At 41.9% G+C, this 24,125-nt stretch overlaps 1 protein-coding gene across 1 annotated transcript in view; it reads left to right on the forward strand.

The window, feature by feature from the left end:
• LOC117366873 (plasma kallikrein-like) overlaps positions 1 to 24,125 on the forward strand; it is a 96,370-nt gene that overhangs the window by 66,483 nt on the left and 5,762 nt on the right. The window contains exons 7-13 of the mRNA XM_033958846.1: positions 773 to 882; positions 995 to 1,154; positions 1,246 to 1,358; positions 8,171 to 8,351; positions 11,132 to 11,307; positions 11,405 to 11,500; positions 22,653 to 22,792. Coding sequence (XP_033814737.1) covers positions 773 to 882; positions 995 to 1,154; positions 1,246 to 1,358; positions 8,171 to 8,351; positions 11,132 to 11,307; positions 11,405 to 11,500; positions 22,653 to 22,792 — 976 coding nt within the window. The remainder of the gene's footprint in view (positions 1 to 772; positions 883 to 994; positions 1,155 to 1,245; positions 1,359 to 8,170; positions 8,352 to 11,131; positions 11,308 to 11,404; positions 11,501 to 22,652; positions 22,793 to 24,125) is intronic.

The following is a 24,125-nucleotide window of genomic DNA, read 5'->3' on the forward strand; positions in this document are numbered from 1 at the left end:
GTACGTTGACCTAATCCACAGTACTAAGACTCCCAAACAGAACCTGAAGTTCAAACAGTAAAAAACACATACATACTCACAAGGTTGTTGTTAAGGCCGGCTGAAGCCAGTAAGAGCTGGTTGTGCAGCACTAACAGGGCAGAATGTAGCAACTGTGGTCTCCCTTTTTTTTTTTTAACAGAGAAGGGAAAGAAGAAAAATATCGAGACCCGGTCAGACCCTCTAGCAATGGAGGGAGGGCGAGGCAGGGACCTGGGGGGGCCCAGGTGTAACCCCTAAAGCCGGCACTGTTCAGCCGGACACCCGTCTCACTGAAGAGAAACCTCAACAGGAGAATAAAATTGCCATCTCACTGAAGAGAAACCTCAATAGGAGAAAATAATTTTCCAGTCACAGCCAGAATTCAGGAGCTAGTTGAATAGCGACCATCACCTGCTGGGAAATAGAGCATACTGAAGATACAGGAGGAGTGCCAGCCAATAGGACCACCTTTTAATCAGTTTCTCTATCTCCGCCTGCTGGTAGATGTCAGCTATCTCATTGATCTCTGGATTCATCTGCTGCTGTTGCTAAGGAAAATAAAATTTGCTGTAATGCAAATTAGAAATATAAGAATGTCCTTTACAACCAGTCCAGTAATCTCTGTAACTTGTATGTGTTTATTTATAATTCATAGATCTCTTATCAAATGACATTAGTTGTATATAATTGTTTTAACTTCTTTTTTTTTTGTTTAAGTACCATATGATTAATATTATAATTTTCCTTTTAGATATCTTTGCTTCCTTAAGGCTTCTAAAACTGGGAAACCAACTGCACCTCAAACAAAAGAAAACACTCTCTCAGGTTTTAGTCTTCTAAGATGCAGAGAATTATTGTCTGGTAATGCATGCTCCATGTAATTAGTTTATTATTGATTCTGACCAGTTCTGACATCAGTTTATGAGATTATTGATACATACTCATTATCTTGTTGGTTTGTTATTGGTTGCAGCCTGCCATTTATCAGTTTTCTCTGATGTTGCCTTTTTGGGAGATGAGCTACTTGTAGCGTACGTTACTGAGCAGATAGGGTGTCAACAGCTTTGCACAAAAACTATCCGTTGTCAATTTTTCACATATAATTCAGCTCCAGAAGAATGCAGGAAAAAACAGTAAGAGTTTCTTTCCACTATCTGAAATACAGTTGATTGAAGGGGTTCTGGGTTCCACAAGAAGATTAAATCTTGTTCACTTTTCCTTTAGATGCAAATGTTACCTCAGGCTGTCTTCAAATGGATTTCCAACTGGAATACAGCACAGATTAGGATGGGTTTCTGGTTTCTCCAAAAGGATCTGCAAAATAGCAACAAATGATGGTAATTTCACCACAAGGGTGGTCTGATGTTCTCAAGGAGCAAGTTAAAAGGGGCTGATGCATGCAAAAAGTAACCACCAATCTGAGGATCTCTTCCTGCTACCCGATAGGGGCCAAAAGGTACAGGAGTAGGGAGTGTACCACACTATTCTGGCCCTTTAAAAGAAGGGCCAACATGAAGCCAGCTATCTTTACTGTATGTTGCTGTAGCTAGAAATGCATTATATCCCTGTCTGCAGCAACAGAAAAGTACCGTATTTTTCGCTCCATAAGACACACTTCACCATAAGACGCACCGCAGATTTAGAGAAAGAAAACAAGAAAAAAAAACATTCTGAACCAAATTGTATATTAATATATACCCGACACCTTTAAATTCCGTCCCAGCCCCCCCAATCAATCATCACTTTTATATACCTCCAGCACATTTAAATTCAATCCCAGCCCCCCAGCACCTATAAATTCTGACCCAGAACCCCCAATCAATCATCATTTTTACATAACTCCCAAGCACCGCTAAATTCAATCCCAGCCCCCCAGCACCGTTAAATTCCATCCCAGCTCCCCCCTGGCGGTACCTTTATACCTACTAAGGCAGCCATTCAGAAGTGGCACCTGCCCAGGCAGCAGAGCGCTTGTGCGCCACTGTCCCCGACATACCAGTAATCAGCAGGCAGCAGCCCTGTGAAGCGCCAGCGACTGGCCCAATTAGGGAAGTGTCCGGGCCCAGGCATTAGCGCTTGTGCACCGCGGGCCCCGACAAGCAGCAGGCAGCTGTCCACCTACCTCCAACATATAAAGGTACCGCTGTTTTTTGTTTTTTATATATATATTCGCTTCATAAGATGCATCCTTATTTCCGCTCACTTTTTGGGGAGGAAAAAGTGCGTCTTATGGAGTGAAAAATACGGTAAATTTACTGCAGATCCATTAATCAGAAGTACTGAGTTTACAGTGCATACTATAGCATACTGTTGCTAATTTTCATGAGTTTAAATAGTAGGAATATGCATTCATTTGAAGCTACAGTGTATAGGAACTGTCAGTGGTATTTCTCATGTTGCTTCATGGCATTGGCAAATGAAAATAAGCAGAAACAACCATAAAATTTCATGGGGTTTGAATGTGCTGTCAATAGAGTACTATTCACAATATGAAAACAGAAAGAGTACACATTGTTTCTCAATAGTGCGTGCAGGAGAGACCATGGTGCGCTGTTGGGAAAGAGGACTTACTGTTTCCAAAAGAGTGCACAAATATTAACAATGTAATATAGTACTGTAAATGTCAGCAGATAAAGACTTGCATGGTCCATCCAATCTATCCAACAAGGTGACCAGTTGAATCTGGCACTTTGCACAGGTTCTACTTCTTCATGATTCAACCCTGGTATACGTGGAGGGGCATTTTCAATAGGACGCCTAAGTCTGAGTTTGGACATCTTGAGAAAGACATCCCGACATCCAATAGAGAAAATGTCCATTCTCAAAACAGCAAAACATTTGTCTTTTTTTTTTTTAAGAATGACCTATGTAGACATTTTGGTCCTTAGTACGTCTCTTTTTTGGCCATTCTGAAATATAAAGACATCCATGTGAAAAACGCACACAAGCAAGTTTTTTGGCAGCTAACATTCTTAGCAAACTGTCACAGACAGCTAAGCATTCCTCAGCACAGTAGAAGGATTACTGAAGAATGTCATACTAAAAGTCCCAGGTACAGATGTCACTTTAACTTGCTTCCATTGTATGGTGAATCCCTCAAAACCCACCCAAAATTTACTACAAAATAACAAATTTACCCAAAATAACAATAGCCCTAACATTAGCATTCACACTCTGTCACCTTTCTCTTTTGCAATCACACCAATAAAGACACCACTAAATATTTGTGGATCATTCAGTTTGGCTGCAGCTTTATTTCTTTTCCCCAAAACCTTTCAAACATTGTACAATTTTATAGCCAATCCCAAAACCCCCCCAATAACATTTCACCCCCACAGGGAGCTATTCGGTACCGAAACTAGCTCCCCATCAACTTGTATTCTTCAACAACCTCGAAAACATGGCCTACGGTAACGCCAGGCCATGCTTCCCTCGCAGCAGTGCCGCCTACAAAATTCACATTTCCTCATTTTCTCAACTGTATATTTACTTGTCCCAACTGTGCCAAAGCACTTTACGCACCCCCATACTATTTTACTTGCAGAAATAAGCTGTGAACCCCCCACCAATCATCACCAACCTAACATAGCCCTTTAAAACTAACAAAATAAACACCATTCAGCCAAGGGAGGGAGAGAAAATTTCCTCATCACATCCTACCTACTATACCCTTCCCTTTCACTACAAAACCTTCCCAACCCACCAAAAACTCTCATCCAGTCCATATCCAGCTTCCTTCTCAACAATGCTCTCTCCACCTCCACCAATCGCAACACACCATACAAACTTCTCTTATCAGACCCTACCTTACCATACACCCTATATTTTTTATTCTCCCTCTCAACCTTTTTAACCCCCTTTCTCCCCCCACCCCATCTCAAAACTTCCTAACCATAGTGATTGGCTCAGCTAATGTTAATTTCTACCAAATAACTTTGGTGTCATCCTTGTACCTGCAGGTGCCATCTTACTGTAGGTACAGCAAGTTAAAGTGACATCTGTACCTGGAACTTTTAATGTAAAATTCACTGCAGTAATCTCTGCTCTCTAGGCTCAAATTTCTCTTTTAACATCTGAAGCTGTTTGAGCTAAGAACTTTTCACTTGGGCTGAAAACTTTTCAGCACACCCTCATAATATAGACTACAATGTAATGTTTTTTTTAAAAAAAACTTTGGGTGGTGGGAGGGAGTCGGTGACCACTGGGGGAGTAAGTAATGTCATGCCTTAATCCCTTCAGTGGTCATCCGGTCGGTTTCGGCATGTTTTTAGCATTTAGATGCTTTTAAAACAGGTCTAGCTCCAAATGTCAAAAACAAAACCAAGGACCTTTTGTTAAAGGTTTGATTATGCCTGATGAGTGTTTAAGTCTCAAGCCCAAACACACCTTTAACATGACCCCTTAAGATTTGGATGCACTGGAAGTAAAATAACCAGAAAGAAATCTAGAAAGTCTGTTTTAGAAATGCCCATGTGATAGAGTGGGGCAGCTTGTTCAGAAGAAGGGTTGCACAGCCGGACAGACAGACCACACTCTGAGCATTCAAGGAAAAAATTATTTTATTCAACAGTAGTGCAGAGCCCGTTTCTTCACAGGCTCATAAGTTTGTGTTCTTTAAAAGGAAATAGTAAGGCTTTTCCCCAGTCTTTCTCAAACAAAAGTCCCCTTCTCCATAGGATGTGCCCTGCCCCAAACAGTCTTTTATTCCATGTACAGGGAACTGTTAGGCAGCATTATATCCCAGGTCTTAGCAGACACTGAACAAAGGCAGGTTTTTAAAGACAGATTTTTAAATGCAGTAGTGTCTTACCTTCTACAAACTCTGTCAGTTCCCTCTAGCACACCTCTCCTCCTGGGTCTGTCTCGGCCTTTTAAGTTCCCCAAAGTCACTTCCTGGTTTCCTACTTTTCTCCCCTCCTTCATACTGCTGCTGTGATAGTGAGACAATTTAGCAAGGAGGGGGCGTGCCGGATTTTCCTGAGGTTTATTCTGAGTCTGAGCAGCAGTGTTAAGCAGGGGAAGTGGCAGGGTTTCATACACTCTGTCAAAGCCCACTTGTACATTTTGACTAGTAAGATGCCCAAGAGCTGGTTTATGTTGTCTTTTGGACATCCATCTTTTTAAAAAATGAGCCTGTTAAACTCCATCTCTCCCGGACAATTTTGGGTCACAGACTATATTTATTAATTAATTATTATTTATTTAACAATTCATATACCACCTACAACTCTGCAGTTTCCAAGTCACATACATAAAATCTTGTTTCCCTACGATTTCCACATATAACGTAGACATGTATTGACAACATCATAGACATCCCACCAACGTATCAAAAAAGCAAAGCAAAACCACATAGATATCAAATCGAATGATCAATTTTAAGGTAGATAGCCACATCAATTCACATTAGCATACAAAGCAAGTTTAATACCATCAATTCAGAAATACAACATGCTTTAAATCAGGGGTGCCCAACGCTTCGATCGTGATCGACCGGTAGCTCAGGAAGGCAACGTGAGTCGATCGCAGAGCCCATCCCGGGCTCTGTGATAGACTCGTATTGCCGTCCCGCCTTCCTCTCCCCGACGTCAAAGATGCCGACGCCGGGCATTAGGCTGTTTTTGTCATTTCGGGGGGGGGCGTGGTGGCGGCAGCAACAACAGCCTGAAAAAGAAATCATCCTGGCCCGGGTCGGTGTCATAATCCGGAACTTCTACCTCTTCCAGCAGCCCTCTCCCTTCTACCTGCTTCCGGCCACAACCCCTGCTCCGCGGCTCTCTTCGGCACTCAGCAGCAGCGATCGACACAAGCTTCTGACGTCGGGGCCTACCCTCTGCGAGTCCCACTTGTTTCAACTTCCTTTTTCCACAAAGGCGGGACTTGTAGAGGGAAGTCCTCGATGTTGGCAGCTTGTCTTGATCACCGCTGCTGAGGAGTTGCTTAAGAGAGCCGCGGAGCAGGGGGGTTTTGCCAGGTGCAGGTAGAAGGGAGAGGGCCAAATGCAGGACTCGTGGGTGAGGGAACAGAAGAGAGAGAGGGGAGGGAAACAAAAGGAAATATTTCATACTGGGCTGGGCCGGAGTGGAGGGAGGGTGGAAAGATTCTGGCTACAGGGTGCATTAACAAAGGAAAAGGGGGGAAAGCTGAAAATGGAGATAGTGACACAAAGAAGAGAAAGAGTAAGCAGGACCTACTGAATAAGGATAGAGATACAGAGGGGACATGAAGAGGAGGTGAAATAGAGACATAGAAGTAATGCTGAAAAAGTGTGTGTGGGGGGGGAGATAAAGACATTGAAAGGGCAAATGGTGAACATGGGGTAAAGACAAGGACAGAGACAAATGAAGATTCTGAAAAAGTGTTGAGATAGGGATATAGGTGAGATGGACACAAAGAAGGGTGATACTGGAAAATAGGTGGAATGGTAATTCTGACAGACACAGAAGGGAAATGCTGGATCAAGGAGAGATGGGGCTCAGGCTGGATGGAATGAGGAGAAATGCCTTTTTGGCCCGGAACTTCCTCTCCTACGTCAGAATTGACGTCAGGGAGCGGAATGCTGGTCAGCGCGACGCTTCTGCAGGGAAAGCTTGGGACGGCGGTGGCTTGGGGGGCTGTTCCCCAGTGGCGGTGGCAGCAAACCGAGTAGCTTGGGGAGGGCACGGAGAAAGAAAGAAAGGGGGCAGACAGGGAGACAGAAAGAAGGGGGAACAGGGAGACAGAAAGAAAAAGTTGGGGGAGAGAATGAGGTCTGGAGGAGAGGAAACATACAGGAGGCTGAAAGAAAGGAAGAAAGATTGGATGCACAGTCAGAAGAAGAAAGTGCAACCAGAGACTCATGAAATCACCAAACAGCAAAGGTAGGAAAAATGATTTTATTTTCAATTTAGTGATCAAAATGTGTCAGTTTTGAGAATTTATATCTGCTGTCTATATTTTGCACTATGGCTCCCTTTTACTAAACCGCAATAGCGTTTTTTAGCACAGGGAGCCTATGAGCATTGAGAGCAGCACGAGGCATTCAGCGTAACTCCCTGTGCTAAAACCTACTATTGTGGTTTAGTAAAAAGGGAGGGGGTGTATTTGTCTATTTTTGTATTTTGTTACTGAGGTGACATTGCATAGAGTCATCTGCCGTGACCTCTTTGAAAAACCCCGGAATATGAATAATTAACATTTTCTCTGCCTTTCAGTGTGCTTTGTGGGTTTTTTTTAATTTTATTGTTGGTAGATCATTTTGACTTAGTCATAAAAGTAGCTTGCAAGCCCATAAAGTGTGGGCACCCCTGCTTTAAATCATACATTACTGACAGGGAAATCTAAAGAGGATATTATCAGAGGAATAAGCATTAGCATAGGAAGGCATTGGCAAATAATTGCGTTTTCAGCATTTTCCTAGGGGCATTTTCGTAGGGGCAAAATCTGTAAATGGCGTCTAAATAGATATAAAAGTCAGAAAACAATTGAACCCAGTGAAAAAAAAACCCAGGGAAAATAATCTGAAAGTGCCCAACATATGAAAAAACCGAGGAAAACCTCAAAATAACCTCAAAGCGCCCAACACATGAAAAAAAACAAGGAAAAGGACCTCAAAACAATCAACACTTGGTCATTTTGAGGTCCTTTTCCTCATTTTTTTCATTATTGGCTACACATCACTGGGTTCATTTGATTTTTTTGAGTTTTATTACTCATATTATTGAACACTAGTCAGTTTTTCTTTTTGAACTGAGAATGCCTAAAAACATCTTTGTGACTAGTGTGCACTTTAAAACAGCCCACTATTGACAGCACATGAAAAAGACATCAAATTTCATGGGGATGAGGTGGGGGTTCTGCTCACTTGCAAAGAGGGCACACAATAACATTGCTCTTGTAGCAAAAAAAAAAAAAAAAAAGGCCAAAAAATAGGACTAAAATGGTTATTCCCATAAATGGACACAAGAAGTGAAAGTTTTCTAGCTGCCATCCCTAATAGGCATCTCATTATATAATTACCCTGACATATATAAATGAAGCCAATACTGTGATATTCAGTCTTTGCCTTTCTATTATCACTTCTAATTATCTGCTATTGTTTAAAAATAAAGCAAACATTTGATATCAATCTATAAAATAGTGTCTATATTTTTCTATATTGTTCTAATAGTATGTGGGCAGTCAGGCAAAAATGACTCAAGAATTATTGGAGGTAAGCCTAGTTCTATCGAGAAGTGGCCCTGGCAAGTGAGCTTACACATCGAAGGACATCCATCTTCAAGGCACATTTGTGGAGGATCAATAATTAATAGTCGCTGGATAGTAACAGCTGCCCACTGTATCCCGGAGCAGTGAGTATTACTATTTTGCAAGGCGATTTTTCTTACTTTGAAGAGGGGTATCAAAAGCCCTTTCATCGCATGAATGCAGTTTGGAATGGTTCAATGCTTAATTTAAAATCTGGTCAATAGTTTATCAAAGCCAATCAATAAGAGGTGATGGGTGGGGGAAAAAAAAGTTACTGGGCTTGTAAAATCAGCACCTATAAATAAATGGATGGAGGAAAAAGACATCAGTGAGTAATCCTGTGCCACGGTGCATCTCATAAATTAGTCAACTGCATCACATCACATGTAATAAAAAAAAAAAATCCATTCAGCTTTGTGCAACCAATGCATATGTCTGTCTTTTCAAAATCATTTCTTTCTTTCTTGTATTTCCCAAAAGTATGCACACAAGTTTACCCTGAAAGTGCTCACACAGAAAGCAGGTACAAATCTGTGAACCGTGCACATATTTTTTACTAGGCAATTTTCAAAGGGAAGGTTTGTTTTTTTTCAGACTTCACCTGTGCACACAGTTTGGAAATTGTTCCTCTATGTACATGTGCTGGGGGGAGGGGGTTGTTATTTCATAACAGAACATTTATATGAAATGTCCAAATAAGTGCCTGTTATATAAAATAAGTGCCTGTTATATAAAAGCAACATTAAACAATGAGCCCCAACAGTGTCCAAATTCTCTTATACAACTGTACACCCACTCAGAAGTGTAGCCAGGTTTTGATGCGTGATGGTCTATGTTTCAACAAGAATGTCTTCCTCAGGGGTCCCTGTTGGCCCTAAGGTAAGGATTTGTGGATAAACTAAACAGTCCAAATTTGCTAGTCCGCAAAAACTCCACAAGAGAGAAGGGCTCGGATGACTAAGTGGAGTTTTTGCGTTCTAGCATATTTGGACTGTTTAGTTTATCCACGAATCCTTGCCTTGGGGCTAACAGGGACCCCCGAGGAAGACATTCTTGTCGAAACACAAACCGTGTTGGGTTCAAGGCCTCTAGGACTGGGTCCTAGAGGGTTTTTTATGTGGATTGTCAAGTTGAATCATTAATAAAGTCCATATCAGGAACATCACTTCTCCACAGTATCATGGATATTTGGTCTGTGGAGTTATCAGGATCAATCTTTTGTTTTTGCTCGTATTGGCTGCTGCTGCGGTAATCGCTCCGATGCCCATAGGGATTTAATGAGCATCAGAGCATTTACTTTGAGCAGCTGCTACTGCTGCTTTGTAAAAGGGGGGTTAATTGGTTAATAGGCTTAATTAGTCTGATAATTGGCACTTAACACTTCATAATTGCTATTAATTGAAAGTTGGGTGCCTAACTCGAAAAACGTGATTCTGTGAAAAGTAGGCACCTAGTCCAAAGTGCTTACCTAAAAGTGGGTGTGGTTAGGGGGTGGATTGTGGGTGTGTTTTTGAGTTTAATGCCTCTTTTTGAATTAGGCGCAGGCACTTAGGCAAAGAAAACCCTGGCATAAATAGATGCCAAATGATGCTTAGGCAGCGCTAAATGTGATTCTATACAGAGCTCCTAATTTTTATACAATCGTGCTCATCCCCTCTCTGGAAGCCGATATGTGGAGTCCCGCAAGGCTCACCCCTCTCTCCTATCCTTTTCAATATTTACATGTCCTCTTTGAAACTCCTTCATCTATCCCCCCTGGAAACTCTCTACACCTATGCTGACGATATCCTCATCCTCCTTGAGACCGACTCGAACCTCACTAACCTCGCTGAGAACATATCCGCATGTATAATGAACCTTCAATCCTGGGCACATTCTGTACAAATGAAAATGAACGAGTCCAAAACAAAACTACTTTGGCTCGGCCCAATATTAGGTCATTTACCCACCTCCATTCCATTATCTTCCGGCTCCACTCTTCAGCTTGAGTTTTCAAGCAAAGTCCTTGGCATCATCATAGACTCCTCTCTCTCCTTCAATGACCACCTCAACTTCTTGGTAAAAAAATGCTTCTTTAGTCTTCATATGTTGAGGAAAGTGAGATCGTACTTTCATCATTCTCACTTCGTCGTCCTTGTTCAATCCACCATCCTCTCTAGACTGGATTATTGCAACTCCATCTATTTAAGCCTAACTAAAAAAAAACTCCATAGACTTCAGCTAATCCAGAACGCTGCGGCCAAGCTTATTTTCGCTAAAGGCAAGTTCGACCACGTCTCCCCACTCCTGTCCAAACTTCACTGGCTCCCAGTTCACTCCAGAGTCCTTTTTAAATGTGCCTGTTTAGCTTTCAAGATCCTACATGGCATCCTCCCTCCCATTATCCCACTCTTCTGGAACTCCTCTAACCCTAATTCCACTAGATCCTCCCAAAAACTGAAACTATCATTCCCCTCTGCAAAAGGTATATCCCGCGTAGGAAAACTAGGAACATCCCTCCCCTTTAGAACCACAGAACTCTGGAACAACCTCACATCACCGCTCAGAATTTCAAACTCCCTCCAATCCTTCCGCAAACACCTGAAAACTTGGCTCTTTTCAAAAATCTAACACCTCCCGCTCTTTGGTACCCTGTCCCTCTTTATCTTCCTAGCTCCTTTCCTATAACCCTTCATTGTAGCTCCTTTTCAACCTAACCCTGTAAACCGTGCCGAGCTCTACGCTTGTGGAGATGGTGCGGTATACAAACCTAAGGTTTAGTTTAGTTTAGTTTAGTTTAGTTTAGTTTAGTTTAGTTGTTGCTAATTTTTTAGGTGATATATAAAATCGGGCCCAAAGTGTTCATGAAAGCAATATTTTCATTTATCCAATGTTTATTTTCTAGGTTCAAAAGAAATGACATTTGGATTACTTATGGAGGCATCTCAAATCAGTCAAATATAAATAAAATCACACCTTCTTTCACAGTCAAACAAATTGTTATTCACCCCCTCTATAAAGTAGCAGAAATAGGCTATGACATTGCTTTGTTTCAACTTGAAACTCCAATTCCTTATACAGGTAAGCAAGATATCTTTTGATGTCAAAAATACTTCTTTAAAAAAAAATCCATTCTTCATTTATTGAGTTGTAAATGCTTCTGCTTCTGTCATTTTAGTTGTTCAGAAACCAATCTGCCTACCATCAAAAACATTCAGAAATAACATCTATTCTGCTTGCACGATAACCGGATGGGGTTACACAAATGAAAGAGGTACAAAACCACATTTCTAGATAGGAATAGTTCAAGTATCATGTTATCTGGTGCAATGCCACATATGAGCAGATAACAAAAGGACAGATTATTTAGGAAATGCACCAAATTTGTTTGAAGGAAGACTATGGGGCTCATTTTCAAAAGAGAAAAAAAAATCACCAAAATGGCATAAATTGGCATTTGGATGTCCTCCCCCCCTTTTACAAAAGGGGGTTTTTAAGCACTGGTAAGAGGTTTTTAGCACTGGTTGGTATACTGAATGCTCTGCACTGCTCCAACTGTCATAGAATTCCTATGAGTGTCGGAACAGCGCAGAGCATTCCGCACACCAGCCGGCATTAAAAACCTCATGTGTGGTTTTGTAAAGGGGGGAGAGGTTATTTGTTAAAATGTCCAAATTGCCATTTTCAAAACACATTTTTAGAAAGTTTTTTATGCTGTTTGCCTGAAGTGCATTTAAATCTCAAGGGAGCGTGTATTGGGGCAGGATTAGGGTGGACATGTAATTTGGACATTTTTTTTGCAATAATGGAACATTGCAGAAAACGTTCAGGGAAAAACGTGGACATTTGAGGCCAGATATGTTTCAATAATAAATGCCAAAAAGGTGGTCAAACTGGCCAGATGTCTGCTGGAGGCATGAAAGCATGGCTCTCTTATTCCCCCAGTGGTAACTGACCCCCTTCCACCATTGAAAGGTGTGAATGAAACAGTACAAACTAATCTAATCTAATTTAGGATTTGTGGATCTCTCTATGCCTGTATAGGTTCCAGGTGATTTACAATTCTAAGAGCCCACACATTACCTGGGGAGTTTACAGTAGAACATTAGAATCAGATATACAGTACAACTTGTAAGATACATAGCATAGGATCATGTAAATGGGAGTTATGTATAGCAAAAACACACACACAAAACCAGCATTCACTACCACAACACATCCCAGTGAAGAAAAAGCCTCAGGTTTAAAGAGCCCACCCTACAGAACTCCTGAAAGGAGAACATAAAATAGGGTAGCTCACCTTCACTCATCAGCTGAAAAAACTTCACCCAGCCAATGATTGAAGGTGAGCTACCCTATTTTATGTTCTCCTTTCAGGAGTTCTGTAGGGTGGGCTCTTTAAACCTGAGGCTTTTTCCCCACCGGGATGTGTTATGGTAGTGAATGGTTCTGTATTGATTGGAAAGGATGCTGTTTTTTTGTGTGAAGTGTAATTATTTACAGAAGTCATTTGGAGGGGGAGAGCAAGGATTATCTGGATTGCTCTTGCATGGTTGATCCTGACCCTGTGTGGTATAGAAGTGTTTTTGGTTTTCTCCTGAACTTTAGGTAATGAGATTTATTTTCTTGTGCTTGTTGATAGGCTGTTCCAGGTTATGATAACAATGTAGGTAAGCAGAGGGTTGAAAATGTGCTTATACTTGACTCCTTTTGGCAAGGGGAGGACCATCGGAGAAGAGTTGAATAGTTGAACAGATGAGAAATGATGTTCTGAGAACATGAATTAGCACCTCCAATGAATTGGTGTGACATATGTGGAATAGGATGCAGGAAATTTTTAATGAGATACTGGAGATCTTTGGTAGCCTCTATGACAGCTTCAGATGTTGTGGCTGATCTTATCAGAGCAGCAAGCAGGTCTCTGGAGTAGCCTGATGGCTGAATCAGTGGATTACAGAAAAGGGGACCCAGGTCCATATCCCACTCTAACTAGTATACTTGTGGTAGAAAGTGTGAGCCCAACAAAAATCTACTGTACTGACATATAGGTAATAACTGCAGACATAAGGACTGTTGGGGAGGTATACAGTTGGGTAATGTAATGTAATGTAATTTATTTTTGTAATGTAATTTATTTCTTATATACCGCTACATCCGTTAGGTTCTAAGCGGTTTACAAAAAATATACATTAAGATTAGAAATAAGAAAGGTACTTGAAAAAAAAAAAAAGGTACAGTATATAGTTGGGGGAGAGTATGGTACAGTGGTTAAATCTATAGCCTCAGCACACTGAAGTTGTAGGTTCAAACCCACACTGCTCCTTGTGACCCTGGGCAAGTCACTTAATCCAGCTCCCCCCCCCCCCCCATTACCCCAGGTACGTTAGAAAGATTGTATGCCCACCAGGACAGACAGGGAAAAATGCTTGAGAACCTGAATAAATTCTTGTAAACCATTCCCCTGGGAGAACAGTACAGAAAACTGAATAAATAAATAAAGCAGGTTGTGGGTGAGTTTTGGAGGGCTCACCATACAATTTAAAGGGACTATGATGAGATGTATCTGGGACCTTTTATGTGAAGTTCACTACAGTGCCTCATAGAGTGCCCCACTGTTTTGCTGGGATGTCTATGTGGCCAGTCTACTAAGAATACTGCCCCCCCCCCCTCCTACATCCTAAAGATTGATTGTGTTCCTTTTTTCATTTGAACATTTTTAAAAAAAAATAGTTCAAAAAGATAGACACACTGAGAACAAACACATCTAGGAAATGGCCATTTTTGAAAGAAAAAAAAAGATATTTCTCTGGTTTGAGAATGGTCATTTTCTCTACTGGATTTTAGGATGTTTTCCCAAAACATCCAAAATCAGATTTAGACTTCATATTGAAAATGCCCCTCCATGTATTGGAACGTTGTAATAGATATGCAGGAATATTGGCATGCTTTAGCTAAACAGGCCTCCACAAGTTGGATTCGGCAGAGAATTCTGGATGGCAGCATAGCAGAAGTAAGCAAATCCGTTACCTTTTTAGGGGATTGAATGGAGTCATGAGATTGAGGAATAATTCAGATTTGAGAATAATAAACTTAGATTATTGAAAAAATTTATGTTCCTCCCTTTGAAAATTTATTAAAGCCAAGAGCCTAAATTTGTATTCCAAATTTCACTAAACTCCTAAATTTAGGGATATAAATAGTGAGCTGCAACAGTGACAGATTTAGGACAGAGACAATATTGAAAGCTTAGTACTGGTTTTCCGCACTAGGGGCTAAATGGTAAGTTGCTCCAAAAATTGGTGCAAAAAAAAAGCACTATTGTATGAATGGGGAGTGCGTTTTTCTGTGTCTGGTACTGGGTGCTTGGATGAGGCGATTGTTCAGGTATGATGGGCTGTCTCCGTGTAGGGTTTTAAATAATATGCAGTAGAATTTGAATTGGATTCTTTCTTGGATTGGGAGCCAGTGTGAGTTGATGAAGGCTTCAGTGATGTGGTCATGTTTTTTCAATGAGTAGATGAGTCTCAAAGCTGTATTTTGGATTGTTTGGAGTTGTCTTATCGTAGTTGCAGGACATGGAAGGAAGAGTATGTTACAGTAGTCCAATATACCTAGTATTAGGGATTGTACTATAAGTTGGAATTGTGTTCTTTCAAAGAATTTTCGGACTTGTCTCAGATTTCTCATGATTGCGAATGATTTTTGAATTGTTTTATTTATTTGCGGTTGCATAGTGCAGCATCTGTCTATGGTCATGCCTAGTAGTTTTATGGTGGTTTGGATGGGATATTTGATTGCGTTTATGTCTAGGTTGGTTGTGGTTTGGATCTTGTCATTTTCTAGGAGGATGAATTTGGTTTTGTCTTGGTTGAGTTTAAGTTTGTGATTTTTCATCCAGGTTGTGACTGTTTCAAGTGTTTGGTGAAGTTTGTCTGTCATGGTAGGTTTAGAATGATCGTATGGGACGAGGATGGTGATGTCATCCGCATAACTATAGGAGGTTATGCCTAGATTATCCAGATGCGTTCCTAGAGAGGCAGTGTAGAGATTGAAGAGGGTAGGGGATAGTGGAGATCCTTGTGGTACGCCGCAGGGGTTTGACCAGGATTCTGACTTTTCTTTGTTTGATTTTACACTGTAGGTTCTGAGTTTTAGGAATCCTTCAAACCAGGAGTATACTTTATCTGAGATGCCTATTGCATCTAAGATCTGTAGAAGGATGTTGTGGTCTACTAAGTCGAATGCCGCCGATAGGTCCAGTTGTATGAGTAGCATTTTTTTCCCTGTACTAAGTTGTTGTCTGACGGTATCCATAAGGGAGCCTAGTAGTGTCTCTGTACTGAAGTTTGTTCTGAAGCCTGATTGCATGGGGTGGAGTAGGTTGTGGTCCTCTATGTAATTGGTGAGGAGTTTGGCTACTAGGCCTTCTATAATTTTGACATATAGCGGAATTGAGGCTATAGGTCTAAAGTTAGATGGGAGGTTTTGTGGTGCTTTTGGGTCTTTTTGGATTGGGGTGATGACAATTTCGCTGAGGTCAGCAGGGAATGTGCCTTCTGTGAGCGTGAATTGGATCCATTGTAGAGTTATGGTGCGGAATTTTACACTAGAGGTGGTAAGGAGATATGAGGGGCAATGGTTGAGGTCACAGGAGGCATGGCTGTATTTTTTGTAGAATTTGTTGAATTCTGACCATTGTATGTTAGGGAATTGAGTCCAAATTCTGTCTGCTGCGGTTGCCTCTTTTCCTGTAGGGTGGATTGTGATTGGATTTTGATGGGATGGGTTAAGGATGAGTGTGGCTCTGGTGTTGGTGATTTTGTTCTTGAAGTGTTCTGCTAAGAGGGTGGGTGATGGTGGAGGTGTGTTCGTGGTGGTAGTGTATGGTTTGGTGTCTGTTAATTCTTTCAGGATTTGGAATATTTTTTTGGAATCTTGGGTTTCCGTGCCTATGAGATTAGTATAGTAGCTTTTCCTCTTATCTTTTAGTAGATTTTTGTATTGTTTGTTGATTTTTTTCCAGTCGGTTTTTGTTTGATCTTGGTTCTTTTTTCTCCATTTTCTTTCTAATCTTCTACACTGTCTTTTGAGTTGGAGTAATTCATTATCAAACCATTGGTCTGATTTCCTGCTGGTTCTGGTTTTGGTTTGTAGGGGTGCCAGATCATCAAGGATGTTGGTGGATACATTTTTCCAGTGGGAGATGAAGTTTTTTGGGTCGCAGTCTTGGATAGTTTCGTCTACATTTGACCAGAAAATGGTTGGGTCGATATGTTTGCGTGAGGTATGTGTGGTTTTTTTTGATTGAGGTGTGTGTTTGGTCTTGGTCCAATTGATGTTGAAGTTATAAATGTAGTGGTCTGACCATAGGGATGGGGACCATGTTCCGTTAGGAGTTTGGATTGCTGGATTGGATGGTTGGTGAGACATGAATGCAGCAATGTCCAGTTGATGACCTTTTTCATGGGTGGTTTGTGGGTTTAGGATCTGGAAGGATAAGGCATTGAGGAAGGATAGACAGTTATTTGCTGGTGTGGAGGTTGTGTCTTCTAGGTGTAGGTTTAGGTCTCCTAGGATGAGGTTATATTCAGCTGTTAGTGAGTTTTGGTAGATGAAGTTTTCAAATTCAGGTCTCACTGTGGTCCAGTTTCCTGGTGTTATGTAGCAGAGCAAGCAGTTTAGAGAATTTTTTAGTGTTGGGTTTGTGAGTTGACACGCTAGGAAATCCATTTGCGGAGTGGATGTTTTTTCAAGTATGTTTAGAGTTAGGGAGTTCTTGGTTATTATTGCTAGTCCTCCTCCTCTTTTTTTCTCTCTGCAGGTTACTGTTATTTTGTATCCTGGCGGGCATACTTCTTTTATTCTAGGGTCTGTGTCTGAGGTTAACCAGGTTTCAGTGAGGAATAGGCAGTCAAGTTTTTCTGTTTTTATCCAATTTTTTATGTTTTCTGTTTTGGGTCCTAGAGATCTGATGTTAACATAGGCACATGTAAGGGAGGTCGTGTCGGTCTGGGGAATGTAAGTTGTTTCCGGGTATATGAGTGTTGTGGGAGTTGGATGAGATTTTGTTTTCGGAGGTGTTGATCTTCTTCTCCAGGTAACAGTGATGGGGTGTTGAGTGCTGGTGTGGTGGTTCGGGTTTCTTGATGTGAGTATTCTTCTGTTGGGAATTTGGAAGTTGGTTGTACTGGCGGATGTGGTTGTGGTGGGTAAGTTGTTTGCTGTTGTTTTCCAACTAGAGATGAGGAGGATTATCAGAATGGTGGCTAGTTTGTGTGTATGCAGGGAGAGCTTCATGTTTGATGTCTGGTTCGGAGTGTTAGGTAGAGGGAATGGTTCTCTCTTAGAGTCCTGGTTGGAGGAGGGGGAGGAGCGGGGATCTCTCGCTCCTTACCTTATAATGGAAGTCGGCAGGAGGTCCGGTGGAGTGGTCTCTGGGGCGTTGGTGTTCCCGGTTCCAAGGTCCGCTGGTGCTCCTCTCAGGTGGTCGTAAAGGGCTCACAAACCGATCAGTACATGATCGGTTTGCATAGTGAATCTAGCCCTTTTATCCTTCATTAATGGCTCTATTGTCGACACTTTCAATACCTCTGGAACCACACCCTCATCTGTCATCTGATTCATTAATCGCAAAATAACTGGGCTTATCTTCCCTTTTAGCTCATGCAATATAACAGAAGAGCAAATATCACCTGACGCAATAGTTGGCTTACAAAGACCTAAAGCTTTTTCCACATCTCCTTCATACACAGTCTCAAAGCTGTTCAGGTTTTCCACAATGAATAGGCATGAGATATATTTGCACACAATGGAGGCAGTGCATGTAAATAGATCTCATGCAAATCCATTGGGGGAAAACCCAGCTCAATTGGGGACCTCAAGGAAGTACACTGAGCACCCCTGTCCTACAGAATAATAGAGTACCGTATTTTCACTCATATACCGCGCACCCGTATAAAACGCGCACACGGGTATAGCGCGCGGGGAACAGAAATTTATGTAAAGAAATTTTTATATAGCGCGCACACCCTTATACCGCGCATGCCGCCCCGACTCTCCCGTCGCCGCCCGACTCTCCTTTCGCCCGCCCCGACTCTCCTCTGGCCGCCCAGACTCTCCTTTCGCCCGCCCCGACTCTCCTCTGGCCGCCCTGACTCTCCTTTCACCCGCCCGACTCTCCTCTGGCTGCCCCGACTCTCCTTTCGCCCGCCCCGACTCTCCTCTCCCCCTTGAAGTCCTATCCCCCCTTGAAGTCCTGTCCCCACCCTGAAAGCCTGATGCCCCCCCGACGTCCGATTCACCCCCCCGCAGGACCGCTCTCACCCCCACCCCGAAGGACCGCTCGCACTCGCACTGACATCAGAGAAAGGGCGGGACCCGCCAGAAGAGGAAGCAGCGCAGACGCAGGGCTCAGAGAAGGGGACGGGACCGCCGGCAGAGGAAGCAGCAGGACAACGGTAGGCAGCTTCTCCATGATGGGGGGGTGGGAGGCTGTGGGGGTGCGAGCGGTCCTTCAGGGTGGGGGTGCGGGTGCGAGTGCGAGTGGTCCTTCAGGGTGGGGCTGCGAGCGATCCTGCGGGGGGGGGGGGTGAATCGGACGTCGGGGGGGAACTATGTAAAAAAAAGTTGTACAATGCGCTCACGCGTATAACGCGCATGGTTATGCACGGTTTGTAAAATCGTGTATAACGCACGCGTTATATGCGTGAAAATACTGTAAGTCAATATTGGCACATCTAAAATGTAAGCACATGCACTTACAACAGTCTATGGCTGGTATAAATGAGAGTGCCTAAATATGACATTGATTTCAACCCCTGTACCCCTCTGTGCTCTGCATTTTATCCCTTACATGCATTTTCATGGGCAAAAACATTTCCCAGTCTCTCCTGCTCCTTTGGTGCTGTGCTTTAAAAGGCAGTCTCAATTGTCAGCACAGACCAGGACTAATGGTTACTCTGCAGTAAAACTGCAAGCGTCCTAATAGATCCCAATAAGAAAGCCTTTCCCATATGGCCACTTCAAGAAGTGTCAGACACCCAAATCTACAGTATCTATAGTGTCCTAGATAGGACATTATCATTTTAAGCTGGCAAATGAAATAAATGCCTAAGTGAGTTTATCTTAAATGCATTTTCTTACCAAACTTTTAGAAAAACAGTTAAAGCTTATCTCTTTGATAAATTAGTATAATTTCATACCTTTGTTGATGTACCTTTGAATTGTTCTCTGTAATATCACTGTCTGTATGCAGGTTCTTTTATTGTAAACCGCTCTGAACTATTTTGTGGTACTGCGGTATATAAAAATAAAGTTATTATTATTATTATTATTATTATTATTAAATGACAGTATTCTGCAATGTAAGAGGGAAATTATCAATAATTGCTACCTTTAAGATGGATTATTTTACCACAAGTTGTGCTATTTTAGCACTGGGGACCATTTTATGCAATGAGACCTTTTGCTAAAATAATAGTAAGCCCACATTGACAGCTTCCCCCCCCACCCTAACTGTGTAAATGTTGGCCTGGCCTATGCCCTCCCATTCTCCTCTCCTTTGAACTCCCTCTTACAATTATGTGCTAAGCTATTTTAGTGTGTAATGACAGAAGAACACACAAACATAGAAACATAGAAGATGACGGCAGATAAGGGCCATAGCCTATCAGGTCTGCCCACTCTACTGATCCACCCCCAAGTCTACTATCCTAGGGATCCCACTCCTGGTGACAGGTTCCCTTGGCTTAACCCTCTAAGGGATTCCACATGGGCATCCCATTTGCTCTTAAATTCTTGCACGCTGTTTGCCTCGATCACCTGCACCGGGAGCTCGTTCAAAGGATCAACCACTCTCTCGGTGAAGAAATATTTCCTGGTGTCTATGAATGGCAATCTATATATATATAAAATCGGAGGTATGTATGTGTGTATGTATGTATGTGCCGCGATCACGCAAAAACGGCTTGACCAATTTGAACGAAACTCGGTATGCAGATCCCTCACTACCTGGGGTGATATGTTCTGGGGGTCTCGTGGCCCACCTGCACACGTGGGCAGAGCTACAAAGAGAACATCAGATTTCACCCATTCATGTCAATGGAAAAAATGTAAAAAGCTGCCATTCTCACAGTAATTCAAAACCGGCTTGACCGATTTGAACGAAACTTGGTATGCAGATCCCTCACTACCTGGAGTGATATGTTCTGGGGGTCTCGTGGCCCACCTGCACACGTGGGCGGAGCTACAAACAGAAAATCAGATTTCACCCATTCATGTCAATGGAAAAAATGTAAAAAGCTGCCATTCTCACAGTAATTCAAAAACGGCTTGACCGATTTGAACGAAACTTGGTATGCAGATCCCTCACTACCTGGGGTGATTTGTTCTGGGGGTCTCACGGCCCACCTGCACACGTGGGCGGAGCTACAAAGAGAACATCAGATTTCACCCATTCATGTCAATGGAAAAAATGTAAAAAGCTGCCATTCTCACAGTAATTCAAAAATGGCTTGACCGATTTGAACGAAACTTGGTATGCAGATCCCTCACTACCTGGGGTGATATGTTCTGGGGGTCTCGCGGCCCACCTGCACACGTGGGCGGAGCTACAAACAGAAAATCAGATTTCACCCATTCATGTCAATGGAAAAAATGTAAAAAGTTGCCTTTCTCACAGTAATTCCAACTACCTGGGGTGATATGTTCTGGGGGTCTCGCGGCCCACCAGCACACGTGGGCGGAGCTACAAACATAACATCAGATTTCACCCATTCATGTCAATGGAAAAAATGTAAAAAGCTGCCATTCTCACAGTAATTCAAAACCGGCTTGACCGATTTGAACGAAACTTGGTATGCAGATCCCTCACTACCTGGGGTGATATGTTCTGGGGGTCTCGTGGCCCACCTGCACACTTGGGCGGAGCTACAAACAGAAAATCAGATTTCACCCATTCATGTCAATGGAAAAAATGTAAAAAGCTGCCATTCTCACAGTAATTCAAAAACGGCTTGACCGATTTGAACGAAACTTGGTATGCAGATCCCTCACTACCTGGGGTGATTTGTTCTGGGGGTCTCGCGGCCCACCTGCACACGTGGGCAGAGCTACAAACAGAAAATCAGATCTCTCCCATTCATGTCAATGGAAAAAAATGTAAAAAGCTGCCATTCTCACAGTAATTCAAGCTGCCATTCTCACAGTAATTCCAACTACCTGGGGTGATATGTTTGGGGGTCTCGCGGCCCACCTGCACACGTGGGCGGAGCTACAAACAGAACATCAGATTTCACCCATTCATGTCAATGGAAAAAATGTAAAAAGCTGCCATTCTCTCAGTAATTCAAAAACGGCTTGACCGATTTGAACGCAACTTGGTATGCAGATCCCTCACTACCTGAGGTGATATGTTCTGGGGGTCTCGCTGCCCACCTGCACACGTGGGTGGAGCTACAAACAGAAAATCAGATTTCATCCATTCATGTAAATGGAAAGGATGTAAAAAGCTGCCATTCTCACCGTAATTCCAACTATAAAACACTTTCTATGACACTATAACCACTAGGGACATCATTTCTATTCTACCACGGACACCATACATATAGAGTTTGTATGTTCTAACTTTGTTTGTAACTGTTTCCTTCATGCACCCCAGTTCATAATGTTATTACATTACATGAGTACTCACATATGCTGAACTAGGAACACAGGTTCCATTCTGAACCGGGAAACAACTGCATGGAGTTTCTTTTCAACCTGAGTTTCCATATATTGAGTTGTTTAAATCAATACTGGAACTTTTGGATGCCACTTATTCCAACAGATCTTCCTTTTCAGTTTAAGAGATTGCAAATTCCACTGAGACTTGCATTCTCTATCACAATCAACAAATCACAGGGACAGACTATTACATACTGTGGAGTGGATTTAAGATCCCCCTGTTTTTCCCATGGACAACTCTATGTTGCTTGCTCAAGGGTGGGTTCACCCAAGAATTTATATGTTCTTGCTCCTGGAGGTGAAACTAAAAATGTTGTTTATATTCAAGTTTTGTGTTAGTTGTATTGTATTCATTTTGTCAAATATTTCACATTATAATTTGAATATTATACTTTTTATAAAGCTGTAAAAAAATAATTTCATTCACCACTATAAAGTATCTTTATTTGAATCCATTTACAGTGTTATTGCTATAATTAAATACCCGTGCAACGTCGGGACATCAGCTAGTATTCTATAAATTCAAGCTTGCAAATGCCGCCTGTTACAAAATGAGGGGTGCAAGCACTTTGAAGCAGGAATATTGTTTAACACTACTGTACAGTAATGCTATAAAAAAATTAGTTGTAATTAATTATTAAAATGTCCATGTTGAGATCATTTGACTACTGCTACAATCTATGGTAAATATTTTGTCTTTGTAGGCACAGTTGAAAATGTTCTCCAAGAGGCCAAAGTCCCTCTACTCTCAAATGAGGAATGTCAGACCTACTACAGAAATTACAGGATAACCGATTTAATGTTGTGTGCTGGTTATGAACAGGGTGGAATTGATGCTTGTAAGGTAATCAGTCGATCCCACAACTGATGGCTGCTCAACAACTGACAACAGTACTAGTCATTACCATAGAAACACATAAATATTTTTTATCATGGATCCTCAGGTGGCTATACTAAGTTAAACATTTCAATACTCATAACATAGCTAATTTCGTCATTGGTCCAAACATTTTTTTTTAAGCAGATATTTATTTAATCTTCTTCAAATGTTTTTTCTTCTTCAATTTTTACTAAACACTTATCTGATTACAGTGCTGTGAAAGGCCACTCTCTCGACATGACCATATTTCAGTATTCTTCCTCAGAGTCGAAGCACCTTACAGACATTCATTTTGTTCATTTTTGTGACAATCCCAATGTATTTGTCTCATTCACCCACTACCGCACTGCTTCTTACACACAGAGCCTTCCACCATGCTGTCAACATGCACACCCCACATCCCAACACACTACCAATATACACATTTGCCTGACATACACTGCCAACATGCACATTCATATGCATATGTACACACTCTTTCACACACATTCTCACACTCTACCCTAATACCCTGCCAATGCATACTCACAAACACACACCCATCACACACACCTACCTATACCCTCTGACATCCTACCTTCACATCCCTTGCAGATGAACTTTCCCCGTGTTCTGGTCAGCACCAAATCTAACACAAAATAGGGCTTCTTGACCATGGTGTAAACAATGAGTGAAAACAACAGCTTACATTGATGGTCACTACTTGCAATTAAACAGGGCTTTATGCTCCCATATGCGATTTTCATGCCTCAGGTCAGCTACAGACTGCTGCTTCTTTCCCCCGCCAGTTCTTTCAGGCTTCCCTGGTGTTGGGTATAATCTGTTCCTGGCAGTGTATTTCCATGCAACCAGCTGTTTCACTCTAGACCTCCCTCCTGTTTAGCAAGAGATATCCAAAACTTCTTTGAGTCTGTGACTGTGGATATTCTATAAAATACAGATAGTTGATATATTGCTTAACCGTATAGTAGGAGGCAGTTTGAGTAAAGACTTGGTTGGCAGCTGACTTACTTAAATAGACATTATATTTATATCGTAAGGCCCGTAATGAGTCAGATGTGTGGGAATGATGATAGTTTTCAAGAGCTTTTATTTCGGATTCCAAGTTATTCACTTCAGCCATTGCATCTTTCTTTTTGGAAGCTGAGTAGGAAATAATGAGCCCCCTGATTTAAGCTTTGAATGCGTCCCAGATGTAAGACCAATTAATATCAGCAGGAGAATTAAAAGCAAAGTATTCCTCAATGGCAGCAGAGATATACGATACAAATTCAGAGTCTTGAAGAAGAGTGTTGTT

Source organism: Geotrypetes seraphini, chromosome 1 (genome assembly GCF_902459505.1).
Source record: "Geotrypetes seraphini chromosome 1, aGeoSer1.1, whole genome shotgun sequence".
In the NCBI taxonomy this organism is placed as follows: Eukaryota; Metazoa; Chordata; class Amphibia; order Gymnophiona; family Dermophiidae; genus Geotrypetes; species Geotrypetes seraphini.